The 21,020-nt window shown below is 37.9% G+C and overlaps 1 protein-coding gene across 1 annotated transcript in view; it reads left to right on the top strand.

Moving 5' to 3' along the window:
* The window catches only part of LOC139734625 (tRNA (carboxymethyluridine(34)-5-O)-methyltransferase ALKBH8-like), a 57,505-nt gene that overhangs the window by 7,140 nt on the left and 29,345 nt on the right, over window positions 1–21,020 (top strand). Inside the window, exons 6-10 of the mRNA XM_071645413.1 lie at window positions 5,016–5,122; window positions 9,911–10,035; window positions 10,645–10,706; window positions 11,107–11,275; window positions 15,057–15,103. Coding sequence (XP_071501514.1) covers window positions 5,016–5,122; window positions 9,911–10,035; window positions 10,645–10,706; window positions 11,107–11,275; window positions 15,057–15,103 — 510 coding nt within the window. The remainder of the gene's footprint in view (window positions 1–5,015; window positions 5,123–9,910; window positions 10,036–10,644; window positions 10,707–11,106; window positions 11,276–15,056; window positions 15,104–21,020) is intronic.

Raw genomic sequence — 21,020 nt, forward strand, 5'->3', positions numbered from 1 at the left:
TGGAAACATGACCATCAATGTGGCTGTGAACGAACTTGAAATGTATAAAGTTTATGCCATGGGGAAATTGTTATTAGTGTATTAAATACCAGACTGACTGGCTACATAACATTTTTTTTTTTTTTTTGGTCACAAAATATCCAAAGACAGAATGGTCGATGCTGTTTTACTGTTTAGGAAGAGTTTCTAGGAGAAAATGAAGACTCAGAACAAATGATAATTTGACTGTGCACCACATGTCGCACAGATCCAAACAAGCCTCATTATCCCTTTGCTCTTGGGAAAAGCGTAATCCAATTAGCGGCCCATTGGATCACAGCGGAATCTTGTATAGTGGGACAGTAACTTTAAGCGATGAAACAGCAGCACCCATCATTGCATTTCATCTTCTTCTGGCCTGCTATCACATTATGGCATAAACAGTGATTAACCCGTTCCTTCCGCAATTCTTTGAGAGCCTTGAAGGCCCCGAAACGAGATTTTACTTTTCCAATCGACAAAGAATGGACTGATCGGTAATCTGTCTGTGCAAAAGCAATCAAGCAGTACATGTACCCCCTTTTCATGGTCAACTGCATGTACCATCAAACAATGGGAAAAAAGCAATCGGACTTGAGATTATGAATGGAGCATGTGCTGATGGGCTCACAAACTCTTTAGTTATACACTATTAGGGCACCAGAATGGGGGTTAGCGAAAATCAAAATCTAGTAAGCTCAGCCTTGATTGCTACTACGTACTGTATACGCTATATATTTTGCGGGGGTTTTATTTTCGCGAATTTCGCGAGTCGGGAGCTATTCGCAAAATTAACAACACGCGAAAATATTACCTTCCAAAATGAATCCCTTGCCTTGATGATACAAACATTTCAGTACTAGTATACCATGTCATGGCTTACCGAACAGACCTTGCTGGCTAAGCTTGTTTACGTACATATAGCACGTCCACGTCTACTTACGAATACTGTAGAGAGCCAATCCATTATCGCAAGGGGACCACTCGTCAGAAATCTAGCGCGATGGACTTAACCACTTCAAAAATGTTGACTTCTAACTTACTAGTTCGCAGAGTTTGGTAAAGTATTTTTCATGCAGTGTATAACTAGTATCATTCTTATTTGCTAGTAAGTTGAAAATTCACACTTTCTTTGCCACTTGACTTCATATTTTCTCTGGTCCCCCAATCGCGAATTTAACTACTCGCGAAAATGTGTGACAGCGGCAATTCACGAAAATTTATGTACGCGAAAATTATAGCGTATACAGTACATCTTCATACAAACCTAAAGGCATAATTTACCATTTGCAAATGAAACAAATTCCCAGCATTAGTGCTTCAAAATAGTTTTTAAAATGTGAGTTAGGGATAGAAACAACCAATGTTAAAATTTGAACCAGTATAATCAATGTTAAGTATTGTTAGATATACAAAATGTGAACAATAGTTATAATAAAAATGTTTCTAGACTAATCCATCTACACTTGTGGTTTAATGAGAAAAATAGTGATATCTCCTTATATTTTAGACTTAATTGCAAAAATTTTATATGGTAGGATGTTTTGTGATACAACTAACCTACACATATGCATCAAAAGTGATATCTTGAACATTTTTAAAATCACTGCTCCCAAAGGTAAACAGGACCTTTAACATAGCAAATCAACCACACTCTACATTTGAAAAGTTATATTAGGCAAAAATAACGCAGTTTTGATGCAGAAAAATAACACATGTATTTGTAGAAGAAACTCTTATCTTTTGATCCAAATCATTTTTCTGGTCAGCATAACCCAAATAAACACAAATTTAGGCCGTGAATGCAGACACTCCTGTCTACATTTTTATACCCCCGCCACGCGTAGTGTGAAGGGAGCATATATGAATCACCGTGATGTTGGTCGCGCGGTCTGGCGGTCGGTCGGGCGGTTAGGCGGTCGAGCGGTTGGTCAGGCGGTCGAGCGGTTGGTCGGTCGGTCGGTCTGTTGCAAAATCTTGGGTCGCGAACTCCTTCTACAGTTTTGAAGCAATTTAAATGAAACTTAGGGTAAATGATGATATTGAGGTATAGATGTGCAAGACATGTTTTTTGTGTTTGTCGGACAATGCGTTGCCATGGTAACCATAACTTTACCAAAACATTGTGGATTGAATAACTTCCATAGTATTTAAGCAATCAATTTCAAAAGCGGTATCTATGATGATCGATAGGTGTAGTTAGGCAAGACACTCTTTGGCCCGAATTCACGAAGGTGGTCTAGATTTTAACCATGGTTTATGTATATTTTTTCTGCGTAGATGTGATTGACAGATTGCGTACGCTAACAGGCATCCAGTAAAAAAACGTTCATTGATGGGCGCATGTATTGGTATGCCTATTTAACGCTTATTTTAGACCATGGTCTAAATTTGTACCATGATCTAAGTTTAAACCACCTTCGTGAATTCAGGCCTTTGTGTTTGTACTTGACAAAGCGTTGCCATGGTAACCGCATGTTTTCTTGTGGAGTGAACAACTTCCACAGTTTTGAAGCAATTGAAATCAAATTTGGTAGGCATTATGGCCTTGAGGCATGGATGTGGAACGCATAATTTTTGTGTTTGTCGGACAAAGCGTTGTCATGGTAATCGTAATTTTACCAAAACATTGTGGATTGAATAACTTCCACATCATTCAAGCAATTAAGGTCAAATTTAGTATGTATGATGATCGGGAGGTGTAGTTATGCAAGACACCAATGTGTTAATATAAGAAAAATGTGTTGCCATGGTAACCACTCATTTTTGTATCAAATTGAACCACTTAATCTATGAAGGTGAAATTTGGTGTGTATGATGCTCTTTAAGTGTAGTTTTACAAAATATCCTTTGTATTTGTATCGGACAATGCGTTGCCATAGTAACCGCATGTTTTTTTTTTAAATCCTGTGGAATGAACTTCTTCCACAGTTTTCAAGCAATTGAAACCAAATTTGGTAGGCATTTTGGCCCTGAGGTATAGATGTGGAATACATAATTTTGTGTTTGTCACACAAACCGTTGCCATGGTAACCACAATTTTACCAAAACCTTGCAGATCGAATAACTTTTCCATCATTCAAGCAATTAAAGTCAAATTTAGTATTTATCATGATCTAGAAGTGTAGTTTTGCAAGACACCAATATGTTAGTTTAAGGAAAATGTGTTGCCATGGTAACCACTCATTTTTGTATCAAAATAAACCATTCAAGCTATAAAGGTCAAATTTGGTGTGTATGATGGTCTTTAAGTGTAGTTATGCAAAATGTCCCTTGTGTTTGTATCAGACAATGCATTGCCATGGTAACCACACTTTTTACCCAAACCTTGTGGAACTCGGTGTCAACTCTGTAATTGTACAGTAAACTAAAATGATTCTGTTTCCAATTCGACAAGTGCACAAACTTGGCATTAACGTCATTGCCCTCATGACATCACATACTATAAAGCAACACTAGGGGCAGGGGTATTAATCACCTTCAGTGATAATTCTAGTTGTAACCCGATATTCCAGGTTCCAGTATATAAGTTGACTCTTCGGGAACCTGGTATACCAGGTTCCCGTAAGGAACGGGTTAATCTCTACGTAAAACAAGTGTGCCGTTATCACTGAGTGGAAGTTTCACGTTCCTTACGCATCCTCCCAGGAGATATTAACCTTCAGACAGGCGAGACCTATGAGTCTTGCATTGCGCTGCTTTGCTTTACAGCGTGATGACATAGATGAATATCGCCCCTCTGCAGGATCAAGGTTGGGTGTCTGCGGAGGTTGGGGGATTATAATTCCAGAGCCAAACAGGCTGACACGAGTTAAATGATGGGGAAATGCAGATGCAGAATTGGTATGATGAATCATCTTGAAGATATACCTTTCCTCTAAGGAGTTCAGATGACAGTGAAAGAAATTGGGGGCAGTTCTGTTAATCTTGTCCTGGTTACGGTTCTATCCAGTCTGATCTTTTATTGTGAGTCAGTTTCTTTGTCAAATTGTACCATGGACTCTCATGATAAAGATCACTATCAACCCGTTGAGGACGAGTTCCGAGTATACTCGGGCAAGTGTCTTTGGGAAATGCGTGTTGTACAATGTGGCAAAATCAGTCCGTCCTCAACAGGTTAAATTGTCATTCCGACAAAGTAATTCTCCTTGACCCAGAGTTCGTAGCTTCTTTGTATATCGTTGGTTTTCAAACCCTGATATGACAACATTTGGATGTAATATTATATGTAATGATTTGGATGTAGTCCCAAGAATTGTGTTTCTAACAAGAGTCCCTGTACTAAACTAAATGTGAATAGAAATGGGAAAGGTATATGAATGATATTATGAATCTAGCAAAAAGATATCGAATTTGAAAACTCCATCTTATAAGTTTATGTTCTTATGAGCAGAAGTTGATGTAAAGTACCAATGAAGAGAAAAAACAAATAATGACAGTATGACTGATCAGAGGTGTTCTCTTGAGAAGAAGTTGATTTAGAACACCAAACACCACCCCCCCCCCCCCCCCGAAAAAAACAAAAAACAACAACACTATTTTGGGTTAATCTGCCTGTGCATCCAACATCCTGTGATCGCAATTTCAGAAAACCAATGAATGGATCTTCTTCATACATAGCAGAGGTACAATACAACTGTCTACAGCCATGCATCGTAGTGTGAAATTTACTGTATCCTTAAGTGAGGAAAGCTCGAAGTTGAGGAGTGCGAAATGATTGGTCTTGCAGAGTGAATGCCTCGTTAGGCTTACGTGTATAAACATTAAACCATTGAGGACTGGCTCATTTTGCTACAACACACATTTCCCATAGACCCTTGCCCAAGTATACTCGGGACTCTTCCTCAATGGGTTAACAAAGCAGACTGTACATCATTGAGTATTTGTGTTCCATCAAATGTGAGAGTGACATCTCCTTAGACCGACGCATGTGTTCTGCCGTCAGTGGCGCACATGGATGTAGGTAACCCCATCTCTCATGTCTGCTGCGATGGCAGGTTGTCATGGATTTTGGCCACCCCGACGGATGTCACATTCCGGTGGTGCTCCCCAGGCGCAGCCTACTGGTCATGACGGGTGAAGCGCGGTACATGTGGACCCACGGGTGAGTGTCATGAGCATCTGTGACAGTATTGTGAATCACGGAAGCGATGACACTGATGATGATGGTGATGATGGTGATGACGATGATGACGATAATTACTATGATGATGACGATGATAACGATGATGATGATGATGGTGATGGTGATGATAATGGTGGTGATGATGATGATGATGATGTTGCCTCAGGTCTGAGGATCTGATGATGATGATGATGATGTAGGTGCGTAGGCCCATATACCAGCAGGTACTTGCCTCTCACCAACACCATAGTAATTCCCTCTCTATTCTGTCAGACATGGTGTGGTAATGGTTTGTTGGTGTACACTTGTTTGTTTGACAGTTTTACCGCTTTGCTAAAATTGATTCATGAAGAATATATTTTGAGGGAAACTACATGAAATTGTGCTGTTTACTTAACAAAGCAAAGTCCAATATCAACTGTTCATAACTATTTGTAGTCCACTTTTTGTGTATTTCTTTTGTTTTACAATTGAGAAATTAATTGACAAGGTACCTGAAGTTGCTGCTCTATCATTTGAGCCAAAAAGGTCTTCATTTCAGTAAATATCTAGTCACCTCTGCATTGACAATAATTATATAAACCTGCCTAAAATTAGATATTTTGCAGATCTAAGGCTTATTTCTCACATAGGGCCTACAGTCAACGTTGCCTGAGTCGGCCTCACACAAAACAAATATTCACTAAGTCAAAGAAAAAATTCTACCCCGGCGAATATAAAAATGTGTTTTTTCTTACGTTTATTAAAGTCGAAATTCATGTCAAGTCAGAAGACCTTTTTCTGGTCCCTTTGGATTTGATTGTAATTGTACCTGTAGGGTGTTATGTCCTTGTGACGTGCATCATATTCTATTACTAGGCATCCATGATCAGAATTGAAACTATGAAAAAAAACCCCACATAAGGTATGCTCTCACTGCAGAAAATTTCAAAATTTGCATCGCGATCAGGGGTCGTGTCTTTTTGTTTCATCATTCTCCCTGTAAAAGGTTTTGAAACTTGGGGCAACTGTCCTTCTCCTCATGGGAGTTCTTTTCACCCCCTGGAATATCTCTTTGTCCTTCAAAATGTACCACAGAACACCAAATCTGCTGAACTTGGACATAGCAACAGGCGTGGTATATTGTGGAATATAAAATTCCGAACGATCTTTTTTGCAGCCACCGTTCAGATTGTACAACTTTGAAGAGAGAAAAAAACAAACAAACACATGAATTGTTGCAATTTGGATCGCGGCCCAAGTCTTGCAAACTGATGCGCTATTTGGGTTCATGCTGTAAAAATGTCAAAATTTGGGTCGCGGGTCCCAATCCTGATCTTGACCCAATATGATGCACTGTAATGAAGGCAATGAAAATGGAATTGTACATATGTTTTTTTCTTTACCTCTCCCCTCCAATATTTGATGGGGGCATAGAACTGTTTCTACAGGAGTACCAAAGGCTTGTTTGACAAGGTTTCCAGGTTAAAATCTCTGAGCTGCATAGTCCTACCATGTCACCAATATTACTGATATTGTGTATTAATGAATCTGGGAGGAATATTGAAGTCCAAATTTGAATGCTCAGCCCTTCAAAATAAAGTGATGGTCTGTAACTGACAGAATTAACCATCGATGTGCTATTTTTCTTTTCCTTTGGATTTTATGGTTAGAATTAAAGGGACATTCCAGACGATTTTCATAATTTCACATCATGTAGTACATAACTCGACAACTCCATGTATAGAATTATTTAATTTATTGTGGTTCTTAAGCAGAGAAACAATACTTTGAAAAACCTTCAGCAAATTACACAGAACAAGGATGATGACATAGGAGGTTCACATATTTGAGAAATGTAGCAGTGTAATTCCATTACAATACTGCTTGCTTGCGAGTTCACCTGTGTATAATCTATGCATGCCTTCTTCTTTTGTTCTGCTTCCTCGAGCCCTACCTCATGCATTCGTATTCTTCATCCCAATTATCACAAATTCTGAAACTCTGTCCTCAGTATAACTAATTTATAGTTGTTCAAATGAAAAAATCTGAAAATCATCCGGAGGTCTTCTTTAATTTTTTTGTAACATGTAATGCATATTTGTGCATTCTTTTTCTTTTTTTTTTGATGGTATCAGCATGATGTTCTTCTTTATGGTACAGTATTGGTGGAGATGAGGATTGGGCTTTTAATTTTTTGTGAGATACCAAGAAAACACTTATGGCATAGTACAGAGCCTACCATTCTAAGAGGAATTTATAGTTTATTTGATGAAAATCATTTTTGGAATGGCTTAGACATACAAACACAAAGTAGAACAAAGCAATGGGTCCCACCCTTTATTAGGATTGCTCTGTTTTAGATATCTCAGCCATTTCAAAATCAATTTTCATCAAATAAACGTTGGATTCCTATACATGCTCTTTCATATTTCATTAGAGGTTTCGTATTATCTCACCAAAAAATGTTAAAATTGCAAATAGAAACCTGAAGTTAGGTACCGTATCAACCAAAACTATACAATCCCTTTAATATCATATCCATTAAAATGTCATTATACAACTTTGGCAGTAAATCTCAACAAATTTTTTTTTTCAATGTGAAAGCCACCACAGTGTTTCAAAATGTCTTTAAGTCTTCATTGTTATTAGTGTGCCATGCATCACAAAGGTTTCATGTTTGAGCAAATTCTCTAACCTGAGGGTGATGCAAATCTTGTTTTGATCCTGACTGATTGGTACATCAGCTCGCAGGCGCCACACCCACTCGGTGCGGATGTCCTGAAGCTAATTTTCAATGAAAAGCAATTTTGCAACTTTCTTCATTCCTATTAGCTGTAATGTATCAATTGTATTCTTAATGTGGAACTGAAACATCATTACTTACACTTAACTCTTTGCATGCCATGTTCACACACTGGACTCAGTCGACAGCGTGTTACCTTCACGTATCTTGCTCAAATACACAACCATGCACAAACAGAATAGTTCTGAAGACTGTCCATTTGCAAAAAAAAAATAGTCATAGCTTTGTCATAAAATCTACAAAAGCTACATCAGAGCAAAGTTTACAATGTTCCCTACCACTTTTCCTCATTGCGTTTACAGCATAAAAAGCCTGTATAAAATGTTACGTGGCTTTAAAAAAAATGATTGTTTTCCAGAATGTGCTGGTGCATTGCAGTTGCAGAATATTGTGGCACTCATGGACGTACATTTTTTTTTTTTTGTCATCAATTCAGTGCTTATATACGTCGATGTTGGGCAATTTGTCAATCAGTTGCAATGAAAACATCTCGACGGAAGAATTTCATGAATTTGAATAACAAAGCAGTACACGCTGCATGCTATAAGGATTAGAACCAACACTTGCTGTCGGGCGAAAGCTCCGTGGTCTAATGGAGATGACGCCTGTCCAGAGATCAGGAGGTCATAGGTTCGAATCCTGCTCGAGTATGTACGCCCATGATTTTTTATCATGGCTACTACTAAAACACTGATCAATTCAGTGCTAATTATACGTCGATGTAGGGCAATTTGTCAATCAGTTGCAATGAAAACATCTCGACGGAAGAATTTCATGAATTTGTAAAAGCAGAGTGCTACATAAATTTACTTGTTTTTTTACCACTTGCCCAGTTGGGCTAGCAGATTTTCATATTGTTGCAGAACACTGGCCCACACTTGAATTCTACATGCAGCCAAAAAGAAAGTCCAAAAATATTTGTAAGAAAAAATATAGAAAATCACTTGTAAGTCAAGGACTTGATAAAACACAATCATTTGAATGAACAGCACACATTAATTCACACGCTTAAACATACTGGAGTAACAAACTTGGTTCGACTGAGTATTAGTTTTGCATTACATTTGGGCTTCTTAAATAATGTAAGTTTTGGAAAATTGCTGAAATGAAATTAAAGTGCATTGTATCACTAAACAGTCCTTATCTTTGGGCTTCTATGGTTGACGTCATGGGTTTGAGGTGAGGAAAAGGGGAAAAGTGAAAAAGGGCTGGCTTAGAAACTTTAACCTGGCCCAATTCGGGCAAGCACTTTTCCAGAACACTTGCCCGACTTCGATTTTCACTTGCCCGGGGCAATGTGGCAAGCACTTATTTACACCTTGTAAAGTTGAACATGTATGCAAATTAGATGAGACTTATAATGTCTTTGCCTTACAAATCTCCCATGTACGTTCACACAAATTTTTACTACATTCCCCTTTCATCTCATCACTTTGTTTGCATTTCCATGTACAGTGGTAACAACTGATGTCATCGTCATATGGAAATATGAGCAACTTTCTGACAAACCATCAATTTTGTTGAAATTTTGTGGCGATGCTAGCAATATTTCAGATTTTTTATATGTGTAGGAAAGGTTTTACATTGTATTTTGTTGTAAACATTGTGTAACAAAAGCTTTCAAGCACTTGATATGTGTTTATTTTCAGACCTTCCTTTAAAAAAAAAAAAGCATTTTGCAATGTTTATTCAAAGATTTGCTACCTCCATGGTAACCTGTTTAGGATCACCCCAAAGAAAACTGATGTCGTGCCAAATCCATCGTCTCCAGGCAATTTTTTTGAAATTTTGTGGCGATGTTAGCAATATTTCAGATTTTTTATATGTGTAAGAAAGGTGTTACATTGTATTTTGTTGTAAACATTGTGTAAAAACAGCTTTCAAGCACTTGATATCTGTTTATTTTCAGACCTCCCTTAAAAAAAAAAAAAAATTTGCAATGTTTATTCAAAGATTTGCTACCTCCATGGTAACCCGTTTAGGATCACCCCAAAGAAAACTGATGTCGTGCCAGATCCATCGTCTCCAGGCAAGCTGACTCTGCAACATAGAGGGCAGCGCACCTCTTTCACATTCCGAGCCGTGAGGGGCAAACCGTGCAAGTGCAGTGAGTACAACCAACAAGCCTTGATTTGAATTGATTTTCTTTCATTCGACTTATTCTAACTTGCTTGTAGCAGTCTCAACTTGATTTATTTCATATCATTTGGTGATTTCATAGAACAGGGCTATTTTTGGAATTTCACAGAGAGTGACTCACAGTTTATTTTGACCCTTGAAGTGCTTTAATAGTAGATATGATGGCTTGGCCAGCAATCAAGAGGTCATTAGTTTGAGTCCAACCTGAGTTTGTATGCACATGCACATGATTTTTATCATGGCCACTAGGCTAACTACAATCAAATACTGAAAATTCAGTCTTAATTCACATCAGTGAAGGACAGTTTGTCATGCAGATGCAAGAATGACCACTCTATATCTATCTATATCTATATCAGCTCTAGATAAAGTAAGATGCAAGTAGTTTCCCACTTTGCTGCTTCAAAGGACAGAAAGATTTTCAAGTTCAGTGGGGACTACTGATATTTTTTCAATTCAACAAATAAATGCAAATCTAATAATGTTGCATAACAGTAGAATGTTTCATGTTTTAAAAAGATGTCTGTGAGAATGTGTGTTCTTTCTATGCTCTTTTCTATTTTTGTATTAATCCTAGATTACCCAAGACAATGTGATAGCCAGAGGGATCCAACAAAACCTGCAATCAGTGCACCAAAGGTGATTATTTTATTGCATTCTATTTTTCCCTTAAATAAGTAATGTTTGAACCCAAATAACAGATCTCCAGAAAACCTTTTTTTTTTCACTGCATGAAAATTTCACCATACATTGTAATTGACTCTGGTGTACATGTATGTCTCAATATTGGCAAGGATTACTGTGTTTGAAATATGTCAAAGGCATTTGAATGCAGAGACCTAGTGACCGAATATGTATGCCCATGTTTGTTTTTATCACGACTTTTACTGAAACACTAAATAATGGGTGCCTATTTACATTAATGTAGAACAATTATCAGTTTGCTTTCAGTCAAAACAGCTCGATTCAAGAATTCATTAATTTAAAAGAAGAAGTCTTTGGATGAATATCGTTTTTATTTTTCTTTCCCCCTCTTCAGGTCCTCCATCCGAAGACGGAGGAGGATGCGGCCAGGCTTGAAGCGGACCAGGTGCACACGGTGTACGACAGCATCGCCGAACACTTCAGTGGCACCCGCTACAAGCCCTGGCCCAAGGTGGTTGAGTTCCTGGACCGGCTTCAGCCGGGCTCTATTGTCCTAGATGTTGGTGAGTCAACGATCTTTGGGAGAGAAAGAGGAAGGAAAAAAACATTTTCTGCAATCCCAGTTGACATGATGTTGAATCAAACCTCAATCAGATCTACTCATACAAAGGTCTATCTGTTTTTGTTTTTGTTTTTGTTTTTGTTTTTTTTGGGGGGGGCTTTGTGGATGAAAATGTTAATCAATTATTCACCTCACAAGTGGTTCGCAGTTGTCAATGGCAGCAAAATTGTTTTTGTTGACTTGTGTGGACATATAATCTAATTCACGTGGTTGTTTTGTAGATCATATAAATTAGACATGTGTTAATGTCATGTAAGCCTGATTTCAGCAAAATTGGTCTATTAACGATTCACACAATCATGACAGCTATTTCAGCTGATCTGAGAAAGGGATTGCCCAATAATCAATCCTTGATTTGCTCTGTATTTGAACAACCAATTTCGTGTACTGGTATATACAGGTGTATGTAATCACACAGCTTTCTCAATATTTTTTGCAAGGCATATAAGTCAGATAAACCTCATGAGGTAAAAAGAAAGAAAGAAAGAAAAGAAAGTAAATCATGAAAGATGCAACTTTGACAATGATATTGACAAGATTTTGTCATTCCTTTGTACATGCTGTATGATGCCGCTCCTCTACCAATGCATCCATTACCATAGCAACGAGATTTCCCGCATCACTGGTTATAAGAGTCAGAAGGAGGTGAATCCACTCTGTGCTGTTTTCATGCTCCTCCTTCTTCTTTCTCAGAGAATAATAGATATTAAATGCGTGTCCAAACAGACGGCAAATGTTGAGGTCGTGTGTTGTCCACTGACCGTGGTTGATTGACATTGAACAATGGTGTCAATTGAATTGTGAGAAGACGAGAGAGAAAGAGAAAAGTGAAAGGGCTACGTGAACTTGTGAAAAATGGATACAGTGATAGCCAGAGGAGAGGATATTTCCATGTACACAGCATTGTTCTTTTATCTCTTTCTCTCTTTGCTTCAATCTACTCTTGACCTTGATTATCTTGCACTTTCATTTCTATGCCTCATATGACTCTCTCCTCCCTTTCCTGTATTTGCCCGTATCACTCTCAGTCTTTCTGTCTTTCTCTCCCTCTCTCTTTGTTTCTCCCTCTCTCTCTCCATCTATCTCTGTCTGTCTCTCTTTCTGTTTTTATCTCTTTGTCTGCATCTCTCTCACTATCTCTCCCTCCATCTATCTCTCTATCTCTCTCTGTACATCTATCTGTCTATATCTCTCTGTACATCTCTCTCTCTCTCTGTACATATATCTCTCTATATCTCTCACTACATCTATCTCTCTCTGTACATCTATCTCTCTATATCTCTCTGTATATCTATCTCTCTCTGTACATCTGTCTCTCTATATCTCTCTGTACATCTATCTCTCTCTGTAAATATATCTCTCTATATCTCTCTGTACATCTATCTCTCTCTGTACATATATCTCTCTATATCTCTCTATCAAGATATATACATCATTGGCTGAGAACCAGAAGGGCTTTATTGCAATTTTTTTTTTTTTTTTTGGGGGGGGGGGGGGGGGGTAATTGAGTTATTGGTATCATATTGTAGAGCTCAATCTCTTCTACATTATGGTGTCAATTTTTTAATCATTTTAATTTTCAGTAAAATTTAAAAATTAAAACCTCAAGGATGCTAATTTCATCCCATATTTGGAACAATACTCATAAATCTACCCACTTTTGATTGAATACAGTTTTTATTTCATGAAAGTTGATTGTTTTGTTTTCATTTATGCTCAAATTTTGGAACACAATAGTGCCCTTCTGGTTCTTAGCTGACGATATGTAAATATATAAATATATGTTTATATTTGCTCATTCCGCACACACTCTCTCATTCTCTGTCTGTCTCTCACTCCTCTTCTCACTAATGATATTGTCTATCTCTTCAATTATCTCTTTCTCTTGTATATATGTATATATTTTTAATCCTCTGTTGTGCCTATATTCCATATTCCTATCTTTGCAGACCATATGTATCAGCACACACTGCTGTGTCTATTCCAGTGAAGGTCAATTTCTCCTCCTCACTGCTTTCCCATTGTATGCTTGCAGTTATTTCATTTTTTGTTCCTTGTTTTGTTTTGTTTTGTTTTATTTCTAGTTGGCCTCTCTTTTTCCATACATTTTTCATTCCATCCTTGAGTCTCTCTGTCTCATGTTCTCTTGGCATACCTACTTGTCTGTACATTGTTCTGTTTATATCAGTGACACAACATTTACTCCTGCGCCAATTGCTCCAGTCTTATTTTCTCCAAGGACTTGGGTGAGGGTTAGGGTTGTGATTGGGTTTTACATGTAGGTTTACATGTAGTTTGATGTGAGAATTAGGATTAGGAGTAGGGTTATGTTTGTGGGTAGGCTTTATGTTTGGTTTATTGTGCAGATATTTCACGGGAGCAATTGTTGCAGGAGCAAATGTCATAGAACCAAGATCACCCTGTTTGTCAGTCTGTATTCATGTGTATGTGTGTGTTTGTGTTTGTGTGTCTGTTTGTGTATGTGTATGTGTGTGTACACACTTTCTACACATATGACATTTATATTATAGTGGATGGCTATGAATGGGATACCAGGGAATATTGCACGAATTAGGGCCAATATTGCACGAATCGAAGATGAGTACAATAGTGACCCTAACGAGTGCAATATTCCCTGGTATTCCATGAATTAATGACATCCAATATGATTATTATCATCTACAATCAAGTAGAGAAGGCATAAACTGCACAAGCATACTGGGTTTCTACTCGTCTTTGAAGGTGACTTGGCAGTCACATCTCAGCCCTGAAAAGGGGAAGCCCCTAAAACTGCGTATGAAGCATACAAGCAACTAGCAAGATGTTTGCGCGCTTGTGAATTGTAACAAAATGACGCGCACTATTGCAAGCGTTTGCGCACTCAGCGAGCGCTTGCACAACACACGAGAGAGGATATGGTGTGATCTTGAACGGCCAGAAACAACGGTAGTCTATGGGGAATTAATACGTTGGCCTATGCGTTTCGTTCAATATGCTCTAATATTGAACGGTAAAATTTTGAGCGGACAACAATACGCGTTTTTAATGCTCCACTAAAACGTCCTATACAGATGATAATTCCCATGATTGCATGTCAAGGTTTGACATACCTGTCCTCGTTCACTCTCTGAGGACCATTATCTTCGAATACTGTTGACATTCTACATGGACATGCTGCGGATGAGACTGAAAGAGTTAATAAATATTTCCACTATGTCACATACATAGTATGTTGTTATTGTGTGTGTGTGTGTGTGTGTGTGTGTGTGTGTGTGTGTGTGTGTGTGTGTGTGTGTGTCTCCCTCTATCCCTCCACTCTCACTGCACTGTATCCACGTTTTTTCCATGTGAACTACTTGCCAAGGCATAGTTGAGATACATTTCATTGTACTGCTGACACCATCGAGAGTCCCATTTTTTGGACATCCAATCCAGAGAGATGTCGGGATCAATGTGACCCGCTTACTCTCCAACAATTTCTCGAATATCCTGTAATTTGATGACTATTGATTTGCACTGTCTTAGAGCCACGCAAATTCATCATATTTCCCCCCTTAGGTGTGTTATATATAAGTTGCCCTCAATGTTGCATGGCTCTCCGAGATGCTTTCAATTTCATATTAAAGACATGAAGTGATCGATGTCACCAAGACTTTTTGTCTTAACCCTTCCATCGGTGACTCCGATTCTATTTTTTTGTTTGTCTGTTTACTTTATCACAGGCTGTGGCAATGGGAAGTACTTGGGGGTTAACAGACACCTGTGCATGGTGAGTTCCAGTGGATTCTGTGTCCTCATATCATTCTCTAGTGTTTTGCCCTAGTAATGGGCAATCCATTTCCCTGACATATTTAGGTCTTTATTCTTCCCGTAAAAAAAAAATTCTACACTCTTCCTGTTCTGTTTGGTGGTGTACTGCTGTGAAAGGTTTCGCATTGAATTTGTTGGATTTATATGCTTCTAAAAAGTTCCACATTTCCTTGTAAATCTATCATTTATCTACCAGATTTGTTTTTATGCACTTTTGTTGTGTCATTGTGGACTGATTTTGGTTTTTCCTCCGGGAAGATGTTCTGCAAACATTTGAGAAATATTGGTCCAAGACTTCAGTTTTTTTCTTCTTCTTTTTTTTTATGACCTGTTTTCTCCTAGATTGCTTTGTTGTTGTTATTCATTCCTGCTGTACAGTTTACGTGGTGATCCAGAATGATTCCCTTGGCTTTGCCATAAAGAATAGCTTGAGATCTATTAGTTCTGGAACAACTTCCGGAGAACATTTACAGAGGATTATAAAGAAACAATGCCATCCTCTGTTGTTTGTTCTGATAACTTTTGAAAAGAAAAGACAGACATTTCTCTGAATTAATGAAATCAAGATTCTGGTGTGAATCATGGTAAAACATTAAAAAAAGAATGAAAATAACTAACAAATGTGTACTGGCACAGAGCTCAATCTTCCCTATAACTCTGCTTCCCCCCAAACAAATTTAAAATGATTAATTTATTGCATTTGTGTTTTGTTTCCTTCTTAATGTGATATTTTTGTGCTTCCGGGGTTAAGGCATCATAAGACTTCTAGTTCTTTTTTGTGATCCCCATTCACATGAAATGTGTTTTTTTATATTTGTAGTTGCACATGTCTTTGTATTCTAACCCGTTGCGGATGAGTTCCCTAGTGTACTCGGGCAGGTGTCTATTGATGGGAAATGCGTGTTGTAGCAAAATCAGTCTGTCCTCAACGGGTTGGTGTCTTTTACGTTGAATGAAATGAGCTGAACTGAAAAAAGCAATAAAACTGTTACGCCACCCCCTTTTTTTTTGTCACTACAGCAAACTGGATCGTCCATCTGTCAGTCACTTTTCATTTGTCGTTAGTAAATTACCTTTTGGGATTGTGTCTTCTCTTTGTTGTTTTTTTTTCAATCATCGAGTACTCACCTCTGATGAAGATAAATGACACCCGTCCCTGTGCCAGATCACTAGTACAATGTTTCAGGTGTACAGATCCCCTACATGCAGTGTTTTTCTGATTGAAAAAGTTGAAAGAAAATAGAAGAAAGAAAGAGAAAGGTATCAGGAAATGGCATTTATCTGGCCAAGGTGTATAGATTCACCAATGATTGTCAGCAAAGTGAGATGTTTGGGGTTTTCTTTTTTTCTTTGTTTTCTTTATTTTTTCTTTATTTTTTTTTTTGGAGATCGCTGATCATATGGTAAAGTCATCAGCAGGTATTTCCTGGAGTTATCTTTGCTGATGTCATCTCATCATGATCACATGACACTTTATGTACGTGCCGAGCACAACAAGCTTATGGCAGGCAATCTGATATGAAAGAACAAATAGATTCCCTTGCAAGCTACATCTAGCTATCTATAAACAAGAAGAGCACTTGAATTTGATTGGAGTCTTATTGTCCCCGCCGAACGAGTTCGAGCAGGGGACTATGAAACGGGCTCCGTACGTGTGTGTGTCCGTGTGTCATTTCAGTCGTGACCTTTGACCTTGACCTTTGACCTATATTGTACATTTTGCTACAAAATGCTACTCCTTCGCCATTTCTAACCCGATTTCGATTCCGTTTGCTTTATATGATGGCACTAGGTGAGGGCTTCAAAACTTCTACACAGAATTTTGACCTTTGACTTCTTTGACCTTTGACCTTGATTTTTGACCTATATTGTACATTTTGCTACAAAATGCTACTCCTTCGCCATTTCTAACCCGATTTCGATTCCGTTTGCTTTATGTGATGGCACTAGGTGAGGGCTTCAAAACTTCGACACAGAATTTTGACCTTTGCCTTCTTTGACCTTTGACCTTGATTTTTGACCTATATTGTACATTTTGCTACAAAATGCTACTCCTTCGCCATTTCTAACCCGATTTCGATTCCGTTTGCTTTATGTGATGGCACTAGGTGAGGGCTTCAAAAATTCTACACAGAATTTTGACCTTTGCCTTCTTTGACCTTTGACCTTGATTTTTGACCTATATTGTACATGTTGCTACGAAATGCTACTCCTTCGCCATTTCTAACCCGATTTCGATTCCGTTTGCTTTATGTGATGGCACTAGATGAGGGCTTCAAAACTTCTACACAGAATTTTGACCTTTGCCTTCTTTGACCTTTGACCTTGATTTTTGACCTGTATTGTACATTGGCTACAAAATGCTACTCCTTCGCCATTTCTAACCCGATTTCGATTCCGTTTGCTTTATGTGATGGCACTAGGTGAGGGCTTCAAAACTTTACACAGAATTTTGACCTATGACTTCTTTGACCTTTGACCTTGATTTTTGACCTGTATTGTACATTGGCTATAAAATGCTACTCCTTCGCCATTTCTAACCCGATTTCGATTCCGTTTGCTTTATGTGATGGCACTAGGTGAGGGCTTCAAAACTTTTACACAGAATTTTGACCTTTGACTTCTTTGACCTTTGACCTTGATTTTTTACCTCTATTGCACATTTTGCTACAAAATGCTACTTCCGGTGGGGACATATATTACGCACCGCGTAATTTCTACTTTTCCTTGTTTGACTTTAAGTTTGTGAATTCAAGAAAACAAAAAAAGAACCCCCTGTTGTAGAGTGTGTTATTGAGCATTACATCAGTGGGCATTACTGCTTTAAAACACACGGCTGGGCAGGGTCTTTTGTTGCTTGTTTGCTTGCTTTTTTGTAGTTGTTGCAGTTATGAATCATAGAAGAGAAGTAAATCATGCCACACTTGTTCACAAAATCATACCAGACATGTCAATTATATACTTCCATTCCCTACAGTCCTCTTAGAATAGGTTTTGACTTAGAAAACGAAATGAAGCATTTTTGGAGGGGAGGGGAGTTCTTGCACGGTGCTATGTATGTTGGATATTTTGATACCATGCTCATACATATTGAACATGAGCAGGAAATATATTTATGAGAAAAAAGATAGAGAAAAAGAATGAAACAGAACAGCCATGGGTAATGAAATAGAAAGGAGTGCAAGATTGCAATCATGATCTTAAACACTAAAAGGTTGTAAAGGTTATTCATCCCTTTCGCAAACGTCACAAAATTTTGCGTGGTTAAAGAATAATGTCTCCCAACATTGTGTATGAAATCATGTGGTAATACACCTCAGAGTCTTGCAAAAAAACAGAAAAGAAAAAATAACCCTGTGTCACTTGAGAATATGTTCCCCTGTTGTACTGAGAATAACAATCTTTTTTTTTTTAATTTACTGAAGCTGGCTGCCTTATATTTGGAGAATACTGCATGCTAATCTTTTTGTGTGTATGTGTGTGAATTTAAAGCCAGGAAACTGACACTGTGGCAACTTTGCGAGGATTTTTGAAAAGTTTTGTATGGCAAATACGACAGGAGAATGTAGAATTTAGCAATAAGATGTTGAGGTGATCAACAACGAGAATCTTGAAGAGGTGTCTGAATTATCAGTGTCAGGGTGTGCAAAAACATGACTGTATAGGACAATTCATGACTCCTACTGTATCATTCTGTTTTGAAACTCTGCAATTTGGTGAAGAACATGGAGTGTTTTTCAAAGTAATATATATATAGTGAAAACTACAAATCTCACAGCATGATAGGCATAGAATACGGGTGGGTGTGCAACAGGTCATACTTTTTGGAATGACAAACACAGTGCCATGGCTGGGGCCCCTCTAGTATATACCCACACAAGAGAGTTCATTCTAAAAACGGCAAATCGGATATTAAAAATGAATTGAGGCAAACAAGGAATGTGCTCAACAAGAAGGCAAGAGCCAGTATAACCCACTTTCCGTTCGACCTAATGACTGCCGTCTGGAGGAATGTTAGATGAAATGTGTCGGAAGAATGACTGATGGGCGGCCAGCATGTCTGGTGCGTAATGAGTGTGGTAAATGCCTCGTGAAATTGGGTTTGTGGCACCCTTTGCAGCTGCCTTCAGAGCAAGGGGACTATGGAACTTTCGCAATTTTGTATGACTCCATAATGATTTTTTTTTTTATCATTGAGATAAAGAGAAAAGTGACATTTTCATGAGTGATAGTCTATTTGTGATTGTTTTCATGTGTTGATATTACTGCAGACTGTTTTTTAAGAAGTCTTTACAAGATTTTTTTTTTTGCACAATTTTCATTTCACATTTTCTCATGTCTCATGGATGGGAAACATAGAACACCAAGAGATGAAAAACATCCACAAAAAAACATCATGCTTCAGCAAAAAAAAAAAAAGAAGACAAATGTTACTCATACTTTTTTGTCAGACTCTGAGAGAAACATTAGCCGCATTCACACGTACAAAATAGCGGAATAACGATCGCAATCCATATCTCGAGATTTTTTGCCAGCATGCACATGGGCAGAAATAGCGGGATAACGATTACGATAAAAATTTCGAGATTTTTGCCAGCTTCACAGGGACAGAAATGGCCCTTTACTTGCCGATCGATAAATCGATGAATCTATTGTTCTTGCGCGTCACAGTGGTGTGATGTACACACTGTTGAGATGTGTGCTTTGAATGATGGGACATACATGTAAAATCTCAAGATTATTTGGTCCAACGTTCACACAGTCATCGCGGGGCAAATTAGCACGCTAATTTAGAAATAAGCGCAAGATTTCTTGGGATCAGCATCGCGATGCTGATCATGCTGACTTGTGGGATTTTTGTGTCCACACATGCAAAAACTGCGAGATTGCGATCGCGATGCAAATATCGAGACTTGTAACTTGCTAACTGGTGTACTTGTGAATCCCCCTAATATGTATTTTTTACATTTATTCCCTGTCCATAGGTTTGTGTGTATCATTTAACTTTGTAGACATTCGACTCATTGGCATAGAATGGGTTAAAGAGTTCATTAACACTGTTGTAGCATTTCTGTGTGATAGTGAAATTTGCAGGAAAAAGAAAAAAATCTAGAAAATGTACTGTACTCTGTATGGCATATTTTTCACTGGGTTTTTATTTTCGTGAAGTTTGCGAGTTGGGTGCTGTTTGCACAGTTAAGAACATGTGAAAATATCAACTCTTATCCTGACACAAGTGTGATGTGCACAAGTACACGTACATTCCTCCATTCCTTACTGTATTCTACAATCGGGAATTGAACCACTTGTGAAATTGTCAGGAAATACTGATTCACGAAATATTAGGCTCACTAAATGTATGGCATATACTGTAATAAAGTGAAAACTAGACTTTGCATATTTTGTAGAAGAGAGGTGTTGAGCCAATAAAGATTTAAGAAGCATTTCGAAGTAATCAGAAAAATCCATCCTTTCCAAATGAGATGGAATGGTAGAGTGACAAAGGAAAAAGCTTGCTCCCAGTTAAAGGCATTATTTACCATTTGCAGGTAAAACGAAATTCCAGCTTTAGTGCTTCAAAATAGTTCTAAAATGTGAGTCAGAGATGGAAACAACCAATGTACAGATGTTTTCAAATCAGAATATCAATGTAAAGTATCGTTAAATATACAAAATATGAACAAGTTATGATAAAATTGTTAAACCATAAACAGTTATGGTTTATTGAGAAAAGTAGTGATATCTTGTTATATTTTTTATAGGCTTTATTGCAAATTTTTTATATGGTAGGATGCTTTGTGATACAACTGACCTAAACATTTGCATCAAATGTGATAACTCGAACATTTTTTTAATCTCTGCTCCCAGTGATAAAC

Source organism: Diadema antillarum, unplaced genomic scaffold, assembly GCF_040938485.1.
Source record: "Diadema antillarum isolate AM-2024a unplaced genomic scaffold, OU_Dant_1.0 scf00000026, whole genome shotgun sequence".
Lineage (NCBI taxonomy): Eukaryota > Metazoa > Echinodermata > Echinoidea > Diadematoida > Diadematidae > Diadema > Diadema antillarum.